The 15,646-nt window shown below is 65.6% G+C and overlaps 3 protein-coding genes across 3 annotated transcripts; 2 read left to right on the forward strand and 1 right to left on the reverse strand.

Moving 5' to 3' along the window:
• Positions 1 to 161: 161 nt before the first annotated feature.
• LOC130861028 (nascent polypeptide-associated complex subunit alpha, muscle-specific form-like) lies at positions 162 to 8,564 on the reverse strand. Its single transcript, XM_057749531.1, has 8 exons — positions 8,554 to 8,564; positions 8,113 to 8,236; positions 6,063 to 6,642; positions 5,794 to 5,958; positions 5,183 to 5,271; positions 1,790 to 2,007; positions 1,417 to 1,589; positions 162 to 418 (listed from the first exon to the last, which is right to left on the reverse strand). The coding sequence occupies exons 1-8, from the start codon at positions 8,562 to 8,564 to the stop codon at positions 162 to 164; spliced, it is 1,617 nt and encodes a 538-aa protein (XP_057605514.1).
• A 515-nt stretch (positions 8,565 to 9,079) lies between these two features.
• PRR35 (proline rich 35) lies at positions 9,080 to 11,030 on the forward strand. The gene is made up of 2 exons (XM_057747660.1): positions 9,080 to 10,179; positions 10,427 to 11,030. Exons 1-2 carry the CDS (start codon positions 9,080 to 9,082, stop codon positions 11,028 to 11,030), a joined length of 1,704 nt encoding a protein of 567 aa, XP_057603643.1.
• A 2,803-nt stretch (positions 11,031 to 13,833) lies between these two features.
• Positions 13,834 to 14,308, forward strand: NHLRC4 (NHL repeat containing 4). The gene is given in 2 exon segments (XM_057749532.1): positions 13,834 to 13,929; positions 13,931 to 14,308. Coding segments are annotated over 2 exon segments (474 nt in total).
• The last annotated feature ends 1,338 nt before the right edge of the window (positions 14,309 to 15,646 follow it).

Below are 15,646 nucleotides of genomic sequence, written 5' to 3' on the forward strand. Positions count from 1 at the left end.
TCCTGGCCCCTCGCCTCCCCTCCAAGGGCAGAGCTGTGCTGAAGGGCACCCAGGCCCACCTGGCAACAGCTGCTTGCGGTGGCTGAGCCAGGGCCCAGGCCAGCCTCACAGGGAGCCTTTGGGTGCACCCTGTCCAGCGGTTGCCTGCACCCAAGGAAGGACTAAGCATCCAGGCGGGACAGAGGCTCAGGCCCAACGCCGCAGTGGCTGGCCAACTGGTCCCCATGGAGCCTCAGAAGAACCGACGTGTGCTCGGCTTTTCCCAGAGGCACCTGCCTTTGGGGCGCCTGTCCGGGTCCATCTGTCACGGGTGGGGCAGACAGGGTGAAGAGCAGGGAGAAGAGTTTGTCCCCCGCGGGTGGTGGTCCTATGCCCCCTCTCTCCCCTCCCATTTTACAGATGGCAGCCTGGCTAGCTCCTGGGTGGGACCAGCAGCAGGGGGGCCAGCCTCCAAGCCGAGAGGGGAGCTGGGGTACAGAGGCCATTGGGCGGGTGTAAGAAGCCTGTCACAGGCCAGCCTATCGAATGTGAAAGCAATTAAAGCCACCAGCAGTGTTCGCTCCAGGCGGGCCTCAGGCAGCGGGGGAGCTGCCACAACACATCTCCCCTCAGCGCCTGGAGATGCCTGTCCCACTGCTCCGCGGCTGCGCGGCCACGCCAGACCTTTTCCCGTGGGTGGGGGCCGGGCTCCTCCATCACCCCTGGGGCATCCCAGGCAGCGTGGACGCACATTTCTCCAGCCCTGGGATGGCCCAGGAAGTGAGATCTGAGAGGCCCCACTGGGGTCTCCACAGTGGAGTGGGGGCTGCGTGCCCACCCTGCCAGCTGACCTGGAGACTCCGAGTGACCCCAGCCAGGTCTGCTCCCCTTGGACCCCTGCTCCAGCAGGGAGGGGCTGAGGGAAGTGGGGGCCGGGTGCCCCCCCACCCCCGAGGGCACAGTGAGGAGTTGGGCTCCCCCACCCACAAGTGAGACCTTTGGTTCACGGGTGGTGCTGGTGGGGGCCAAGGTGGGAACGCAGCCAGGGTCGGGGGCCCCTGGGGAAGGCAGCTGCTGTGAGGAGGGAGAGGGAGGGGCAGCTGCCTCCACACCGCCCGGCCGCTCCCTGCCTGGGCCCACTGCCTGCTGCGTCTCTGACCCTCCAGCCACGTGGGCTCCTTGTCCTGAGCTCGAGCCCACTCCCCATGCTCCCTGGCCTGCTCCCCACCTCTGCCAGGCTGGGTCCTCCTGTGATCCCCTCCCGGCCCGTCACCCAGGCCGCCTGGCTGCCCACCCGTTGGCCGCCAAGGCCTTCCCGAGGTGGGCGGTGGTGTGTTCTCACTTGTGAGGCGTCCCTGTCAGAAGCACTTAGTGTACAAATTAGCCGCGGCCTCCCGCCTCCTCCGCGCAGCTCTGGGCTCTGGGCGCTGGGCTGACTCTCCCGCCTGCCCCGGGCACCCGCCCACAATGGAGCAGTGGGGCCGCTCCCGCTGGCCAGCTCCTCTCCCGGGCTCCTCTCCAGGCCCACGACCTTGACCTGGACAGGGGTGACCTCGGGCAGGTGTCCGGCGGGATGTCGGGGTCTCCTGCTCCAGGCCTGGCACCTGCATCTGCCGCAAGCGGCAGGGCCAGTGTTGAGAGCCGAGGGGGATGGACCCAGAGCGCACAGAGGCTCCGCAGCGCCCGCCTACCCCGCCTGCTGGCCGGCCTGCCACTCAGGCAGGGAAAATCGCCTGTGACAGGCCCAGGAAGGCCGGGCCCTGGGGGCCGCAGAGGGACGCGCACAACTCTTCTTCCAACATATGGTTGCTGTCGGCCCCGGGCAGTGCCCGGCCAGGGCGGCTCAGAAGCGGGGTGGGGGCTCTGCGGCTTGAGCCGCTCTTCCCACGCGCCTGGCAAGGCTGCTCCCTCGGTGATTCGAAGGGCCCCTGCCTTGGCTGGCATGCCGCCCATGACGGGGAGTTCACTCCCGCTGCAGCCCTCCTTGGTGCCTCCAGAGAGCGTCCAGAAGCCTCTCCGTCCCAAGGCCTGAGGCAGATGAAGGACTGATCACACCCCACCCCACCACAGGGAGGCCGCTGATCAAGTGTGCGGGGAGGGGCAGGCCGGGGCGGGGGCAGGGGGCTTCCAGAGGAGGGACCTGGTCGGGGGAGGGGCTCAGTGAGCAGGTTTGGGGCCAGAGGCCTCCTGGGGTCTCTGGTGCCAGGAGCCTGCCAGCGGATGCCCTCTTCCTCTGGGGGTCCTGTTCCACCCCATGTCCCTGAGCCAGCTTGAGCAGCACCCCCTACGAATCTCTGGAGAATCCTGGGCCCTGCATGTGCCCACCATGGGCCACACTCCACCCACCCGCCACGAGTCTATAGTGGAAATCCCCAAACCTGTTTGCAGCCCTGTCCATGTAGTCATGCAGCCCCATCACTCTGGCTCTGCTGCTCCCTCAAAAACCTGCTGTGAACCTGCTGTGGTTCCCCAGTGCTCTCAGGGTCACTGGACTCATACGGGCACCCAGGTAACCCTCAGGTATAACCCTGCCCCTTTGTGGTGTTTTTAGGTTTTTTAAAATATTTATTTGGCTGTGCCGGGTCTTCGCTGCAGCATGTGGGATCTTAGTTGCGGCATGTGGGATCTAGTTCCCTGACCAGGGATTAAACCCGGGCCCCCTGCATTGGGAGTTCGGAGTCTTAGCCACTGGACTGCCAGGGAAGTCCCAACCCTGCCCCTTTGGCCCAAGCTGTGGGTCCCTGAGGCCACCTCAAATGGGCAAGGAGAAGGAAGTGCCAAGGACAACTCATGCTCTGGCCCGTGGGGGGCTCTCGGACACTGGGGGCTGCCATGTATCCCAGAGCTCATCAGCAAGAGGGTGAACATGGGCCATGGCCACCATCCTGCACGGCACTGACCCCTCCCAGCGGCTCCTAGACCCTACCCAGGGGCTCTACTGCCATCCCTCTACCCATGAGGCAAACAGAGGCTGGCCCGGCCCCGATACCTGTCCTAGTGAGGCTGTGTGTGGACGCTGAGGGGAGGAGACAGGCCTGCTCTGGGCATTGCACCGCCGTCCCCCTGCCTTCGCTGGACCCACTGTCCACCCTACCCACATTCCCCCAGTGCACAAGTACCGGCATTAATGGAGGTGACAGGCAGGTGGCCTTGGGCAAGCAGGCAGAGGTTAATGGCCACTATGCCTCTGGCTGGGAGCAGAGGGAGGGACTGCAAGTCCCCACCCTGCCCTGCACCAGGACAAGCTGTGGAGAGAAGGCTGCTCCCTAGGACCCCACTGGTGCCAGAAGCACCCAGAGACCCAATCTGCAAACGAGGGTACTGATGCCCAGGGAGTGTGGGCAGGGGTTTCAGGGCTCAGGCCACATGGGGGATCGAGCCCCAGAGCTTGGGGTTCCCTGACACTGCCTCGGGGGCCAGAGGCCACATCCCTAGGCCCAAGCTCGCCCCAACATGTTGGGGGTAGGGCCCAGTGGGCGGGTCATGACCTACCACCACGCCCCACTCCTGGGTGGAAAGTGGGACAGGCCCCAGGCACACTGTGTGCCAGCTGTGAGGGAGCAGATGTGCCTAAGAGTGCCTCAGGCAGAGAGCACGGGGCACAGGGCCTAGCACCGCTGTCCAGCCTTGCCTGGCCATGGACCGGGGGACGGTCTGTGCATCTGGTGGCTGACCTGCCTCACACCCCCATGTACAGGCCATTAGGCTGCAGCCGTGGCCGAGCTCCCAGGACCTCTGGAGTGAGCTCAGGGCCCACCTGCACCCCTGGCAAGACCCCTCCTGGAAGCCCAGCCATGACTGTTGGGTGCTGAACTCCTGGGAGGAGCTGCCACCTCTCCTCCCACCCAGACTTCTGGAAAGGCTCATCCACAGGGGCAGCCTCCACGGCTGCTGCCGAGCTGCCCTCCCTGGACTCCGGCTTTTCCCAACATGCTGAGACTTGGCCTCCTCACCCCTCCCTGGGGCCCCTAGGTCACCTGGCCTCACGGAGTTGTCCTCTCCACGTGCTGAGAGGAGGCCCCTCCCTTCCCCTGGAGGACTGCAACAGCTTCCAACCAGCCCGCCCCCTGTGCTGGCAGCACGGCCTCCCCAGACCCTCAGAGGAGTCAGCAGTGCAGGGACGGAAGCACAGAGCCATCCCTGGGACCCCCACCCCCGTTGTCTCAGGATGACTGTGCCCTTTGCCCTCTCTGGGCAGTGCCCAAGATAGGGGCCCAGGCCTGGCTGAGTATGTCCGGAGTGGGGTCTGTGTGCAGAAGGAGCAGGCCTCCTGGCCCCCACTCTCCGCAGGGCTGCTGGCGTGACGACGGCTCAAGCTGTCTCCCAGCCTGGGGCTGCCTGCACGGTCAGCTGGTCAGCTGGGCCAGGCCAGGCGGGCAGAGAGGAAAAGGCTGGTGGGCCGTGTCACCCACAGCAGCCCTCCCACCACCACCCCCGCCCTGCCCTGTAGACTTGATGGGGAGAAGTGGGGTCCCCCAGGTTGTCAGGGAAGGTGGCACTGGGCAGTCACCCTCACATCAATGTCCTTGCACTGGGCACCCCCAGAACATGGCACCCTGCTCCTTACAGACACCTGTCATGGCTGACCAGAAGCCCAACAACTGGGCCATGGCCTGTCACCCTCCTGCACAGCTGGGGAAACTGAGGCCAGGATCACAGGGCCCAGGAGGTGCTAGACTCTGGACCCAGTGTCCTCCATCCCAGAGACCCCTACAGGATACTCCTTTCTCCCCCAAAGCACCCCTACCCCCCAAACTGAGCTTGGGGTACCCCAGGAGTCTGTAGTTGAGCTGGCAGGGAAGGTCAAGTGGACCCTCACATGGCCCTCTTGCCTCCACAGAGTGGGCCTGGGGCACCACGCACCCCTGCAATGGCAGACCCACCCCCCCATGCCCAGGTTACATGCATCACACATCTCTGGGTTAAGGCACCTTCCCCTGAACAAAGGCAAAAATTCCCTGAGAAACACGACTGGCCTGGCCTAAGTATCTGTGTCCACTTCCGGAATGGTACTGGCTGGTCAAAGGAACTTCCGCTAGGACCCAGCTGAGAAGTAGGACCCCAGACCGTTAAGTTTGGACAGTTTGGGGATCAAAACGGAGCCTAGTACCGTGGGAGGTGGGGCTGGGAGCAGCTTTGGCTGCAACGACATTAGGGGCGGGGGTTTCCTGGTGGGCCCTCTCCCCTGCCCCGCCTCAGTCACCCAGGTTCTCCCAGGAAGGACAGCCAGTGGAAGAGTCCTGCCAACAGCGGGCAAACGCAGGTCCCAGCCGTGCAGCCCACCTCGGGCACCTGCCAGGAGAGCGAGGAGTGAGGGCTGGGGAGGGGAGGGGTGATGCTTCCGGAAAGGGGGAGTAAGCACGTGTGACCCTCTTTTCCTGAGCTGGTGGCCGTCAGTGGGCAGGGCAGGGGCTTGGGGGTGCAGACCCATTCAGCCTCCTGTTTGGAGAAGAGGGAAGGGCACTGCAGGCAAGTCTTGGCCAGAAAAGGAGACTTGCTCCACCGCGCGGGCCGGCCAGGCTCTGCTGACGGCCCTGGGCTGCAGCCCTCCCCAGGCCAGCTCTGTTCTCCAAGGTCCCCCGGTCCTGGGGCTCAACCCCCAGGCCCTGGCCAGGCAGAGGAGCTGTCAGGGGCCAGAGCCTTGCCCTGACGAATGAGTGCTGACGGCCCCACTCCCTGCGCCCTCGGCCGCTGACACCCCATCACACTGCTGCGGGGACCCCGGGAGACCTGGCTGCCTCTGCGCACCCCCGCGGCAGCCTGCAGGCGACGGGGGCGGGGACGGTGCCAGACGCCCCTCATTCGGCCGCACACCTGCGTCTCCACTCTCGGCTCCCCCGCGACGCTGCCCGTCCCTGCCCTGGTCGGGTGGTGCCACCGGTGTCACCGGCCGCCGCTCCATCCAGGAGTTGTCGGCGCGACGGAGATTGCTGAGCGGGTCCCGGGCGCGCGAGGCCGGTGAGTGAGCGGAGGGGGCGACTGCGGGCAGGGGAGTGGGAGAGACGGGGGTGCACCTAAGGTGGCCGGGCGCAGAACTCTGCCGGCGCTCGCGCGCCTGGCCCCCGCCCCCCACCCCCGCAAGCCCGAGTCGGAGGTCGCTGCGCCCCCCGGAGCCCGGGCGCCGTGGCGCACGCGCGGCCGCTCCTGCCGCCAACTTCGGTAGGTGCGAGTCGGCGTCGGGGGGACGCGGTCCGTGGCGGAGGCTTCGGGGACTCGCTGCCTAGTGAGTGACCGCAGACCGCGCGGGGGCCGCTCCTCAGTTTCCCCGGCGGGAGTCCGAGTCGCGGCCAGAGAACCTGTGAGGGTCCCGCGGGGTGCGGGTCGCGGCCGGCGCCGGGTGGGGAGGGGCGCCGGGTGGGGTGGGGCGAGAAGTTCCCGCGGGGTCCCGGGGCCGCGCGCAGACTTATTGGGGCGCTGCACGCTCCGCTCTGCCGGGGGGCAGGTACGGCGGGAGCGGGCGGCGGCGGGTCCGAAGTTTGGGGGCTGCGCGGGGCCGGGCGGGGCGCGAGGGGCGCGGGGGCGGCGGGACTCCAGGCTTGTCGGGGAGCGGGTGGGATAGCCCCAGCCCCAATGTCCCCGACTTTGCGGCGTCCAGGCTCCGTGCACCGGACCATCTGGGAGCAGCAGCCCTATCCCTGTAGGAGGGCGCCCTCCGGGGCGCAGCTGTGGAGAGAAGCGGGGAGGGAGTTGGGGTCTCTAGTTAGCCCGGGAGGAGCCTGGTCACCGCCTCTGCACCACATCCTGAGGGGTGCTCCCAAGTCCGAAGGGCGCCAACAGGGAGGGTTGAGCTATAATTCGCTGGTGGCTGGTATGGCTCCAAGTGTCGGGTGCCCCCTCTCCCACCCTGGGGTGGGGCCTCCTGCACCTGACCTGCCACCAGTTCTCCTCTAGACAGGGAAAGGTTAATGGGACCAGGTGTCTGGGTGGGCACGCTGAGGGTGCAGGCTGCCCTGGGCTTATGCACCCAGTCACGGGTTGGGACACGTGTGCGAATGAATGTGCCTTTGGGGGCATGGGGGTGAGTGCTGCTGTCTGGGGGTGTCTTCTGCTTGTGCACAAGCACGCTGGGCAGGTGCCAGGTGTCCTCTGGGTCCCTGTGGGGTCAGCAGCTGCTGAGATGGCTCCCAACCAAGCCCCCCCCCCCCAAGCCAGGTGACTGATCTGAAGCGGGAGCACGGGAGGGGCCCCTTGCCTCCTTAGTCCAGAGACCTAGGAGGACCAAGCCCAGTCCAGGGGCCCGGCTGGGAGGTGGGTGGGTGGTGGCACCAGGCGGCACAGCTGTGTGGCTCCCAGGGCTGGGTGATCGATGGCCCCAGCACAGCCGCCTCTGTCTCCAGAGCACACACACCCATTTGTCATCTGTGTCTTGTGGGGGCGGCGGGCAGGGATGGGGCCTGCCACTGCACCCATCACCAAGTCCAGGGAGTGTCTGCAGCCCCTAGGGGAGCTCCAGTTCCTCTCCTGGGCCCAGCCCCCTTCTCCTAAATCTGCACTCCTCTAAGAGCCCTGTCCCCTCCCCGATGTGGACATCCCTCCACAAGCAAGTCACTTAGCCTCTGCTCACCCTGCCCTCCACACCCTAGCCGTAGCCGGGCCCCACTCTACAGGGCCTGTTTGGATGGACAGCCCTCTCCACCTCTCTGTTCCAATAATGGGGGTGCCCACACAGTGTTCGGGAGCAGCAGACACGACTGCCTGCCATGTGTAGAGCCTGAAGGCCAGCAGGGAGGAGGGCCTGCTCCCAACGGCCGCCCAGCCTTGCCCTGCTCAGCCCCCTGGCCGTCCCGGAGCCTCAGAGAGCAGGACACGTGTACGTGTGTCCACATCCGTGAATGACTGTGATGCTGTGTGTCCTCGGGTGTGTGTGTGCATGTGTGCCCATGCGCGCACTGTGACTGCTCACACCCCCGGCCGTGCCGAGTGCACGCGTGTGTGCGGTGACCCCATCCACTCTGAGTGGAGTGTGAGCCTCGTGCGTCCAGGCCCCTTGCATTTTGGTGGCCACTCTGCTCTCTGTTGCGAATCGGCCCAGCCATGCAGAGGTGGTCCCTCCAGGCACTGCGTGAGGAGGGCTCAGCAGGAGCTGTGCACACGTATGCACACACTTGCCGAGTGCGCGGTTGAGGCACGCACTGGGGTGGTGGACGGCCCAGGTGGCAGCCCAGATGGAGTGCAGAGCGGCTTCTGAGCAAGCGTGTGGGGCGTGGGGAGAGGAGGGTCTTGGCCAAGCTTGGCCGCTGCAGGCTCAGCCGCTAACCTGCCGGCAGACACCCAGATGGAGCCAGGCTGAGCAGGTGGCTGTGCCGTGGGGCCATGCTGGATGTCCACGCCCCTCAGCCTGGCCTGGCCCACACGAGGCTGGCCCCCTCAGAGACTGCGGTGCCCGCCTGACTCCCTGCAGAGCAGGGACACCACATAAACAGGTGCTCAGAGCCTCTGCTGGTTTCTCCCCTCACCCTCACGGCTCTTATGTTGGCTCCCCCACAGCAGGGGCCTCTGGAGGGGGGTAAGACAAGAAAGGGCCATGTCCCCAGGAGTGAGTCTGGTCATACTTAGCTTCCTCCAGTCTCTCACCCGGTGTCCATGGGGTAGACGGAGACCCAGGCTCTGCTGGTGTGGGGGAGACAGGTGCGGATGGAATCACCCCAGAAATGGGCCTGCTGGGGACTGGCTGGGCTGGCGGGGGGTGGTGATGTGTGTTGGGTCACCCAATAAAGTACAGGACTTAAGCTCAAATTTCAGATAAACAACAAATAATTTTTTAGTGTACATTCCAAATGTTGGCTAGGCCATACTTACACTAAAAAAGTATTTGCCCTTTACCCGAGTCCCATTTACCTGGCGTCCTGCACGTTTGTCTGCCATGTCTGCTGACCCTACAGAGGGTGAGGCAGGGAGACCAGTCCAGGCAGAGGCAGGGGATGAGGGTGCGAGGGGGGTGAAGGGATGGGGGCTGGGGAGGCCTGGTGGGTGCCGGTGCCTGAGCGCTTAGCCCAGAGCTGTGACAGAGGAGAAAAGGTGTCGGCCAGCCTGGCCGGCACTGACCGAGGCCCCATCCACAGGTGGCCATGGGGCTGGGGCCCACCCGCTAGCAGCTGCCATGTCCCGAGAGGCAGGTTCGTGCCGCCTGGGCCCCGGGGCACGGGCCCGGGCGCGAAAGCCCAAGAAGCCGCACTACATCCCGCGGCCCTGGGGCAAACCTTACAATTACAAGTGCTTCCAGTGCCCCTTCACCTGCCTGGAGAAGTCCCACCTCTACAACCACATGAAGTACAGCCTCTGCAAGGACTCCCTCTCGCTCCTGCTGGACTCCCCCGACTGGGCCTGCCGCCGCACCCCTGCCATGCCTCGGCCACGCGCGCCCACCCCGGGCTGCCCCGCAGACCCCTCGGACCCCACGGACCCTGGTGGCCGGTTCCGAGGACCAAGGCTCCCAGATGCTCCTGCCACGCCTGACCTCGTGGCCACCGACGTCCTCTCCCTAAGCCGCCGGGTCAGGGGCCCCAGGCCAAGGGCCGAGGGGTCCCCAGAAACACAGCCTTCTGAGGCCAGGGACACCCAGAAGGGTGCAGGCCTCGGTGGCCTCCTGGCCGAGTCGTGGAAGCCCGGGTCGGGTGGGGGCCCTAGGGCTGTGGTCGTGGTGGACACAGCTGCCGCGGGCCCTGAGAGCAGTGTCCCCTGCTACCCCCCGCCCACCCCCGGGGAGTTCCCGGAGGCCCAGAGCCTCCACCTGTCCCTGCTGGGCGTCAACTACCCTCTCGGCCCGGGCCTCTTTTCCTACCTGGGACCCTCCCTGGCCGCTGCCGCCCACGTGCCCTTCCTGGCCTCAGCTAGCCCCCTGCTGCCCCCAGCCACTGCCTTCCCTGCTCCACAGCCCCCTGAGCGCCCAGCCCTGGTTCCTCGCCTGTACTACCCCCTGCTCCTGGAGCACAGTCTGGGGCTGCCAGCAGGCAAGACTGCCCTTGCCAAGCCCCCTGCACCCCCCAAAGGGCCCCCTGGGACTCTGGCCCCTGGGCAGCTGAAGGTGCCAGTGCCTGGGCTGGGCGGGCCCTGGCCCCGTGGTGCTCTCAGGGACCCAGGGCAGGAGGGTGAGCTGGAGCGGGCTGCCCGGAGTGACCCCAAGAGGAAGCTGGCCCTGGGAGGCAGGCCGGAACCCCCGAAGGCCCCCTGCAGCAGGGTGAAGTTCAGTTCCCAGAGCAGGTGGGTGTCAGGGGCCCCAGTCGTGGGGGCGTTAGGAGAGGTGGGAGGAGGGCTGGGGGGCACGGTGACGGGGCCCCGGACCGGAGCTCAGTCACCAGGAATATGGGCTTCGTGCCACAGAGGGGAGACTGTCCTTCCTTCTGGGGCTCTGAGGCCTTAGGCCAGGGTGCCAGGCTGGACAGGGGCGTGAAGGGGCTGGGGCACTGTGGGGGCCGTGCAGCCTCCTGACTGGCTCCTGCCCCGCCAGCCTGCGGACCGGCCCCTCTGTGATGCTCTGGCCTGAGGACAAGGAGCTAAGTGACCTCGAGACCCCTGGCCCTGTGGCCCCCCTGCCCCAGCAACCACTGGGCTTGGTGCCAGGGAGCCCCGGGCACGTGGGCGAGGACCTGACGCGGGCCCTCGGCGACTGTGCCAGGGTGGAGCAGCGCCTGGGCCAGCTGGCGCCTGCCGGGGGCCTGACCCCACGGCCTCTGCGGGAGCAGCTGGGGAAGATCCGCCGGGAGCTGCTCACCATCCACCAGGCGCTGGAGCGGGCTGTGAGGCCACCCGATGCCCCCCTCGACCTCTCTATGAAACGGGCGCCCACCAAGGGGCCCTGGGGGCAGCCAGATCTGGGCCCCACGATGGCCCGGGGGACCCCTGAGCCCCCCGGCCTGCTGGCAGCCCCGTCTCTGTCTGGCCACACCACCAAGTGTGAGGCTGACTCCAGCGTCCCTCCCCCGGGTCTTCCTCTCCAGGCCCCAGATGACCCTGTCCTTCTTGGCAGCTGGGGAGCCCGCGGTGGGGCTGGGGGCTCCTGGCCCCCCGAGGCTGTGCCTGGCCTGCAGAGCCCCCCAGGTGCCGAGGTTTGACCACAGCTCCTGCTGCCACCTCTATCCTTAATAGAGGGGGCCCTCCTCCGACCCAGTGCCTGCCGCCTGGCCCCCTACCTGCCCCAGCATGCCCGTGGACAGACCCCACCCACCATGGCCACACCCGTCTCTGGGGCCACGCAGGCACAGCAGAGGGTCACGGCTCTTTAGTGATCACCACTGTGGACATTAAAATGGAGACTATCTTCACACCCTGTCTGGGCCTCCTTCTTCCCTTGCTGTTTCAGCGTCACCTTCTACAGAAATGTCCCCAGACTGGGCATCGGGGGGCAGGGTACGGGGTCTCCTCTTGTGGACTGGGCCCTTGCTGGGGGGTCGGAATCTGGGGAGAGAGTGGGGAGCTTTCCATGGGGGGGCAGAGGAGGTAGGGAGGGAGGCAGGGGTGCGCTGTCTCAACACTGGTCCCGCCTGTGTTTCTGTATGTGGTTGGTGGGCAGGGACCCTTGGGCATGCTCCAGCTCCTGTCTGGCAGGCCGGGCTTCATGTCAGATTCATGCAAGAGGCCGCTCCCTCTGTGGTTAAATGGTGCCCCCCACATTCTGTGGCCCAGGGCTGCTCGCCCAGCGTGGCCTCCGCTGGGCCCCTGCCAGCCCCTGCAGCCATGATAGGCATCGGTGGCCTTCACAGCTCGCTGCGTCCTTCCCAGTGCAACCAGACTTGGCTTTTCCCACAGGCGGGGGTGGGGGGTGGGGGGTGAGGGGAGGGGTGCCCAGGGGACACCCGGACCCAGCGAATCACTTATCTCCCTGGGAGCTGGCCATGCCTCCATGCCCACCCAGGAATGGCCCCAGGGAGGGCCGTTCCTGCCTGTGTCTGGTTCTCCACGCTGGGCCAGCCGGGCTGGGGCCAGTCGGATCAGGACCTGCGGCTGCCCCATTAACCGCGCCGGCAGAAGATAGCATCGCCGCCCGCCCCTCTGCAGTGTCCAGAGCTGGGGTGCTTGCAGCCAGGTAGGGCATGCTGTGGGTCACAGACACGGGCTGACCCCCGCCTTCCAGGGACTTCCTGGAGGGGCTGCAGGGAGTTGTGGGCTGAGTCAGGAAGTGTCTGGAGAATCCCCAGGTCCTGTGTCTGAGGGAGACCCGCCCCACCGCGGCCTCCCGTGAGCACCCCCACCTGGCTACCGCCCCCCAACTTATCACCCACTGGACAGACACAAGACTGACCCTGCTGGGGCTGCATGACTCCCACTTCACAGGTTCAGAAACAGGATCAGAGAGAGAGGACCCAACCTGTCTAGTCTGCGGGCGGCAAGATGCAGCCCCTGGACGCCCCCACCCTGGACTCTGATGAGTGACCCAGCCCGCAGGTCGGGGGCACAGCCCCTTCCCCCAGGTCCTGAGCTTGTAGTCCTGCTGGAGGACAGAGGGAGGGCTGTCTCCTGAGACAGCAGGTGGTGGAGGCCCTGGACCCCCTGGGGAGGGTGGCCTGGGAGGACCATGAATGCGTGCAGGGGCAGAGTGAAGAATGTCCCATAGGCCAGAGCAAAGGCCCTGAGGCAGGAATGTGGCAGCACTGGAGGGTACCTGGGGGGGTCAGCAGCTGAGTGATTGGACTCAGAGCTTCCTTGGGCTGCTGCTCAAAGGCAGCCGGCCAGAGCTCCGCCCGGCCCCCCACCCCGCCCCCCACCAGGTGGCTCCTCCCACCCCCTCAGGCTCTGGTTTCCAACACCAGAGACCCAGCACCAAGCAGGACCCAGGGAGCCTGGCCCCAGGTAGGAGACTCCTCCCCACAGCCAGAGAGGCCTAGGAAAGGACCCCTGCTTCACCCCTCAGGGATTGGAAGTCTCCAAGGGCTGTGTGGGGCAATGGGCGGGGGCTTGGGCTGCCCCCAACAAGGGTCATTTTCCCTGCCTGGAGGAAAGGTTCTGTGGGCAGAGGCGTTTGAGATACACTGCTTGGCTGTAACCCCTCCTCCCACCTCGGATACCTAGATGCCCCTGATTTCATTCTGGCTTCACAGAGAAACCCACAGCAGCTCTCCAGGGTTGTGTGTCTCCCCATACTGTGTTCAGGGACCATATCTGGGAAAATAGGGCCCAGAGCCATGGCTGGCAGTCACAACGTGGTGGAAGAGTCAAATCTGTAAAACAGGAGGACACTGGCACCACTGGGAAGTGTACACTGTCACACTGCTTGGCACACAGCGGGGTGTTATTTTTCTTGCAGCCCCAAACCTGGCCCAGCTGGAGGACTGGTTCAGAGAGGCCGAGGCTGTGACGTCAGCCCACCCGCCTGCTCTCTGGCCTCCTGCCCCGACCTCCTGGGCCTCCCCAACCAGAGCATCAGCCACGTGCCAGGGACTGCGTCTCACTCTGGAGCTGCCGGGAGACCCCACTCGCTCCTGGTGGTCCCGGCTGCTTGGGTGTATCCCAGTGCCCGCAGGGGCTGCAGGGGGGCCCCGGGGTCTGCACTGCTCCCCAGATGGCCTGCTCTTCCTGACGGCTGGGACTGCATCCTGTGTCCATGTGCTGGACCTCAAGGGACACTCTGTCTGCCACCTGCCCTGCCATGTGCCAGGGTCCGGGGCCTTCGTGCCGGAGGATGTGTCTGTGACAGCTGCTGGGCTTGTGGTGGTCAGCGACCTGGTCCACGGGGCTGTCCGTGTGCTCCAGCACACCACCCAAGCCCCTCAAGGCCACTGGGTAACAGTGGGCACATTCTTGGCCCCCTGGGAGCTGGCTGTGGATGCCCTTGGCTGCCTCTTGGTGACAGACTATGTGCCCGGGGCTGTGCACAGCTTCACACTGGGCTTGACCTTGGAGCCACGGGCTCCCGCCTCCATGCTGGGCCTGGAGGGCCCCTGCTGGGTGGGCCTAGGGCCCGACGGGGGCCTGGCTGTGAGAGAAGAGCTTGGGGACGTGAGGCTGTTCGGTAGTGGCCCACCAGCCCCTTGGCTCCCTGGTGGACCTGACCTGCCACCGCTTTGGCAGCCCAGCAGGAGTGTGCACCGACGCAGCGGACAGTATCGTTGTGGCAGATGGACAGCGGCGCCAGGTGACCCTGTTCCCTTGGGCCAGGGCACCCATCTGCCTGGTGTCCAAGGGGCTGAGGCAGCCCCTGGGTGTGGCCTGTGCGCCCCAGGGCCAGCTTGTGGTGGCGGATGCAGAGGACGGCTACTCCAGTCCCACTTGGAGTTGGCCTGATCTGGTGCGCTTGAACGGGCGCAGCCCCTCACTGTGCGTGGGTCCAGACCAGGACGGGAGGAATGGTCAGGGTTTGCAGGATCCTCCCGCACTGCTGGCTATGCCTTCCTGAACTTGCACGTTTGCTGACACTCCTGAGCACTACTGTGCCAGGCTCTGGCCTCCTGTCTTCCTCCTGGAGAGGATTCAGTCTTGGTCTGCAGCCTGAATCAGCTGCCTCCCAGCCTCCAGGGCCCAAGAGGCCTGTGCTCTGAGGCCAGCAGCTGAAGCCTGGAGATCCTCGGCCTATTGGGCCAGCTGCCAGCACTTATCCAGGCAGGATCTCCCGCCAGGTGCCCCAGCCCCAGCCTCTTAATCAGACAGAGGCAGGCAGGGAGGGTGTGGCCAGGCTGGGTAGGGGCGCGCCCCCTCACTGTCCCCCATTTCCAGACGTGCCTCAGGTGCCAAGCCTCCTGCAGCTTCCCTGGGCCCAGTTGAGGTAAGAGGGGAGCAGAGGAGGGGCCACCCTAGAGGCACCCTGGGGCAACACACCGCTGGGTTGGAAGCCTCCATGTTCCTGGTCCACTACTCCCACGTGAGACTGTCTGAGCCTTCATTTTCTCCTCTGCAAACGAGAATCTAACAGCTCCAAGTTCATGGTTGGGGGTGCTGGGAGAGTTTTGGGCAGTGGTCAAGTGCAGGAGAGCCTTCCTGTGAGGCCAGACTCCTGATGGTTAAAAACAGCAGGAAAATCGGGCAGGAAGGGGTGGGGGTGGGGATGTGGGTGTGGTGTCACTCTGAGTTGGGGGCTCAGCTGGGTTCCTAGTTACAGTGAGGGGTCTTCAGGGGAATGGTCCAGTGCCTAGTGCTGCCCCTGCGGCCTGGTGAGGGGATGGTTTCAGGGGTCTGTAGATTAGGCTATTGCCTGACAAGGTCCCCTCCATACGTCCAGGCCCCCGTGAAGGCAGGGCTGGATTAAGTGGGCCAGTGTAATGAAGTGTGTGGAGCAGGTGCTCTGTAAGCGTTAGTAGTTGCTGCTGGTGTTAGGGGTATATTCCCTGGCGCAGGAGGGGGCAGGGATGCCTCCTGACCATCAGATCAGATGGCTTCAGCCTCTGGGCTGGCCCTCCAACCTTCATAGTTCGTTTGGCCTCTGCAGGGACCAGGGTGCAAGGGAGACAGCCTGGAGCTGGGGAGGCAGCTTCTTCTGGGACCCCACCCAGGGCCGGGCGGTCCTTTCACCCAGGGATCGTGGGAGCAAGGTGAGGTCTGGGACCCTCCAATGTCAGGTCTACTGAATCCTTCAGATGAGGAAACCAGGTTTGGTGGCTGTGGGAAGGTGGGGAACTGGAAGGCAGGTGTGTTGGACATTGTGGGTAGACTGGAGGGGGAAAAAGATGCTGTGAGGGGGACAAGGACATGAGGGACAAGGACGTTGTGAACAGGGAATGGGAAGGACAAGGACGCGGGA

The sequence above is a fragment of the Hippopotamus amphibius genome, chromosome 9 (assembly GCF_030028045.1).
Source record: "Hippopotamus amphibius kiboko isolate mHipAmp2 chromosome 9, mHipAmp2.hap2, whole genome shotgun sequence".
In the NCBI taxonomy this organism is placed as follows: Eukaryota; Metazoa; Chordata; class Mammalia; order Artiodactyla; family Hippopotamidae; genus Hippopotamus; species Hippopotamus amphibius.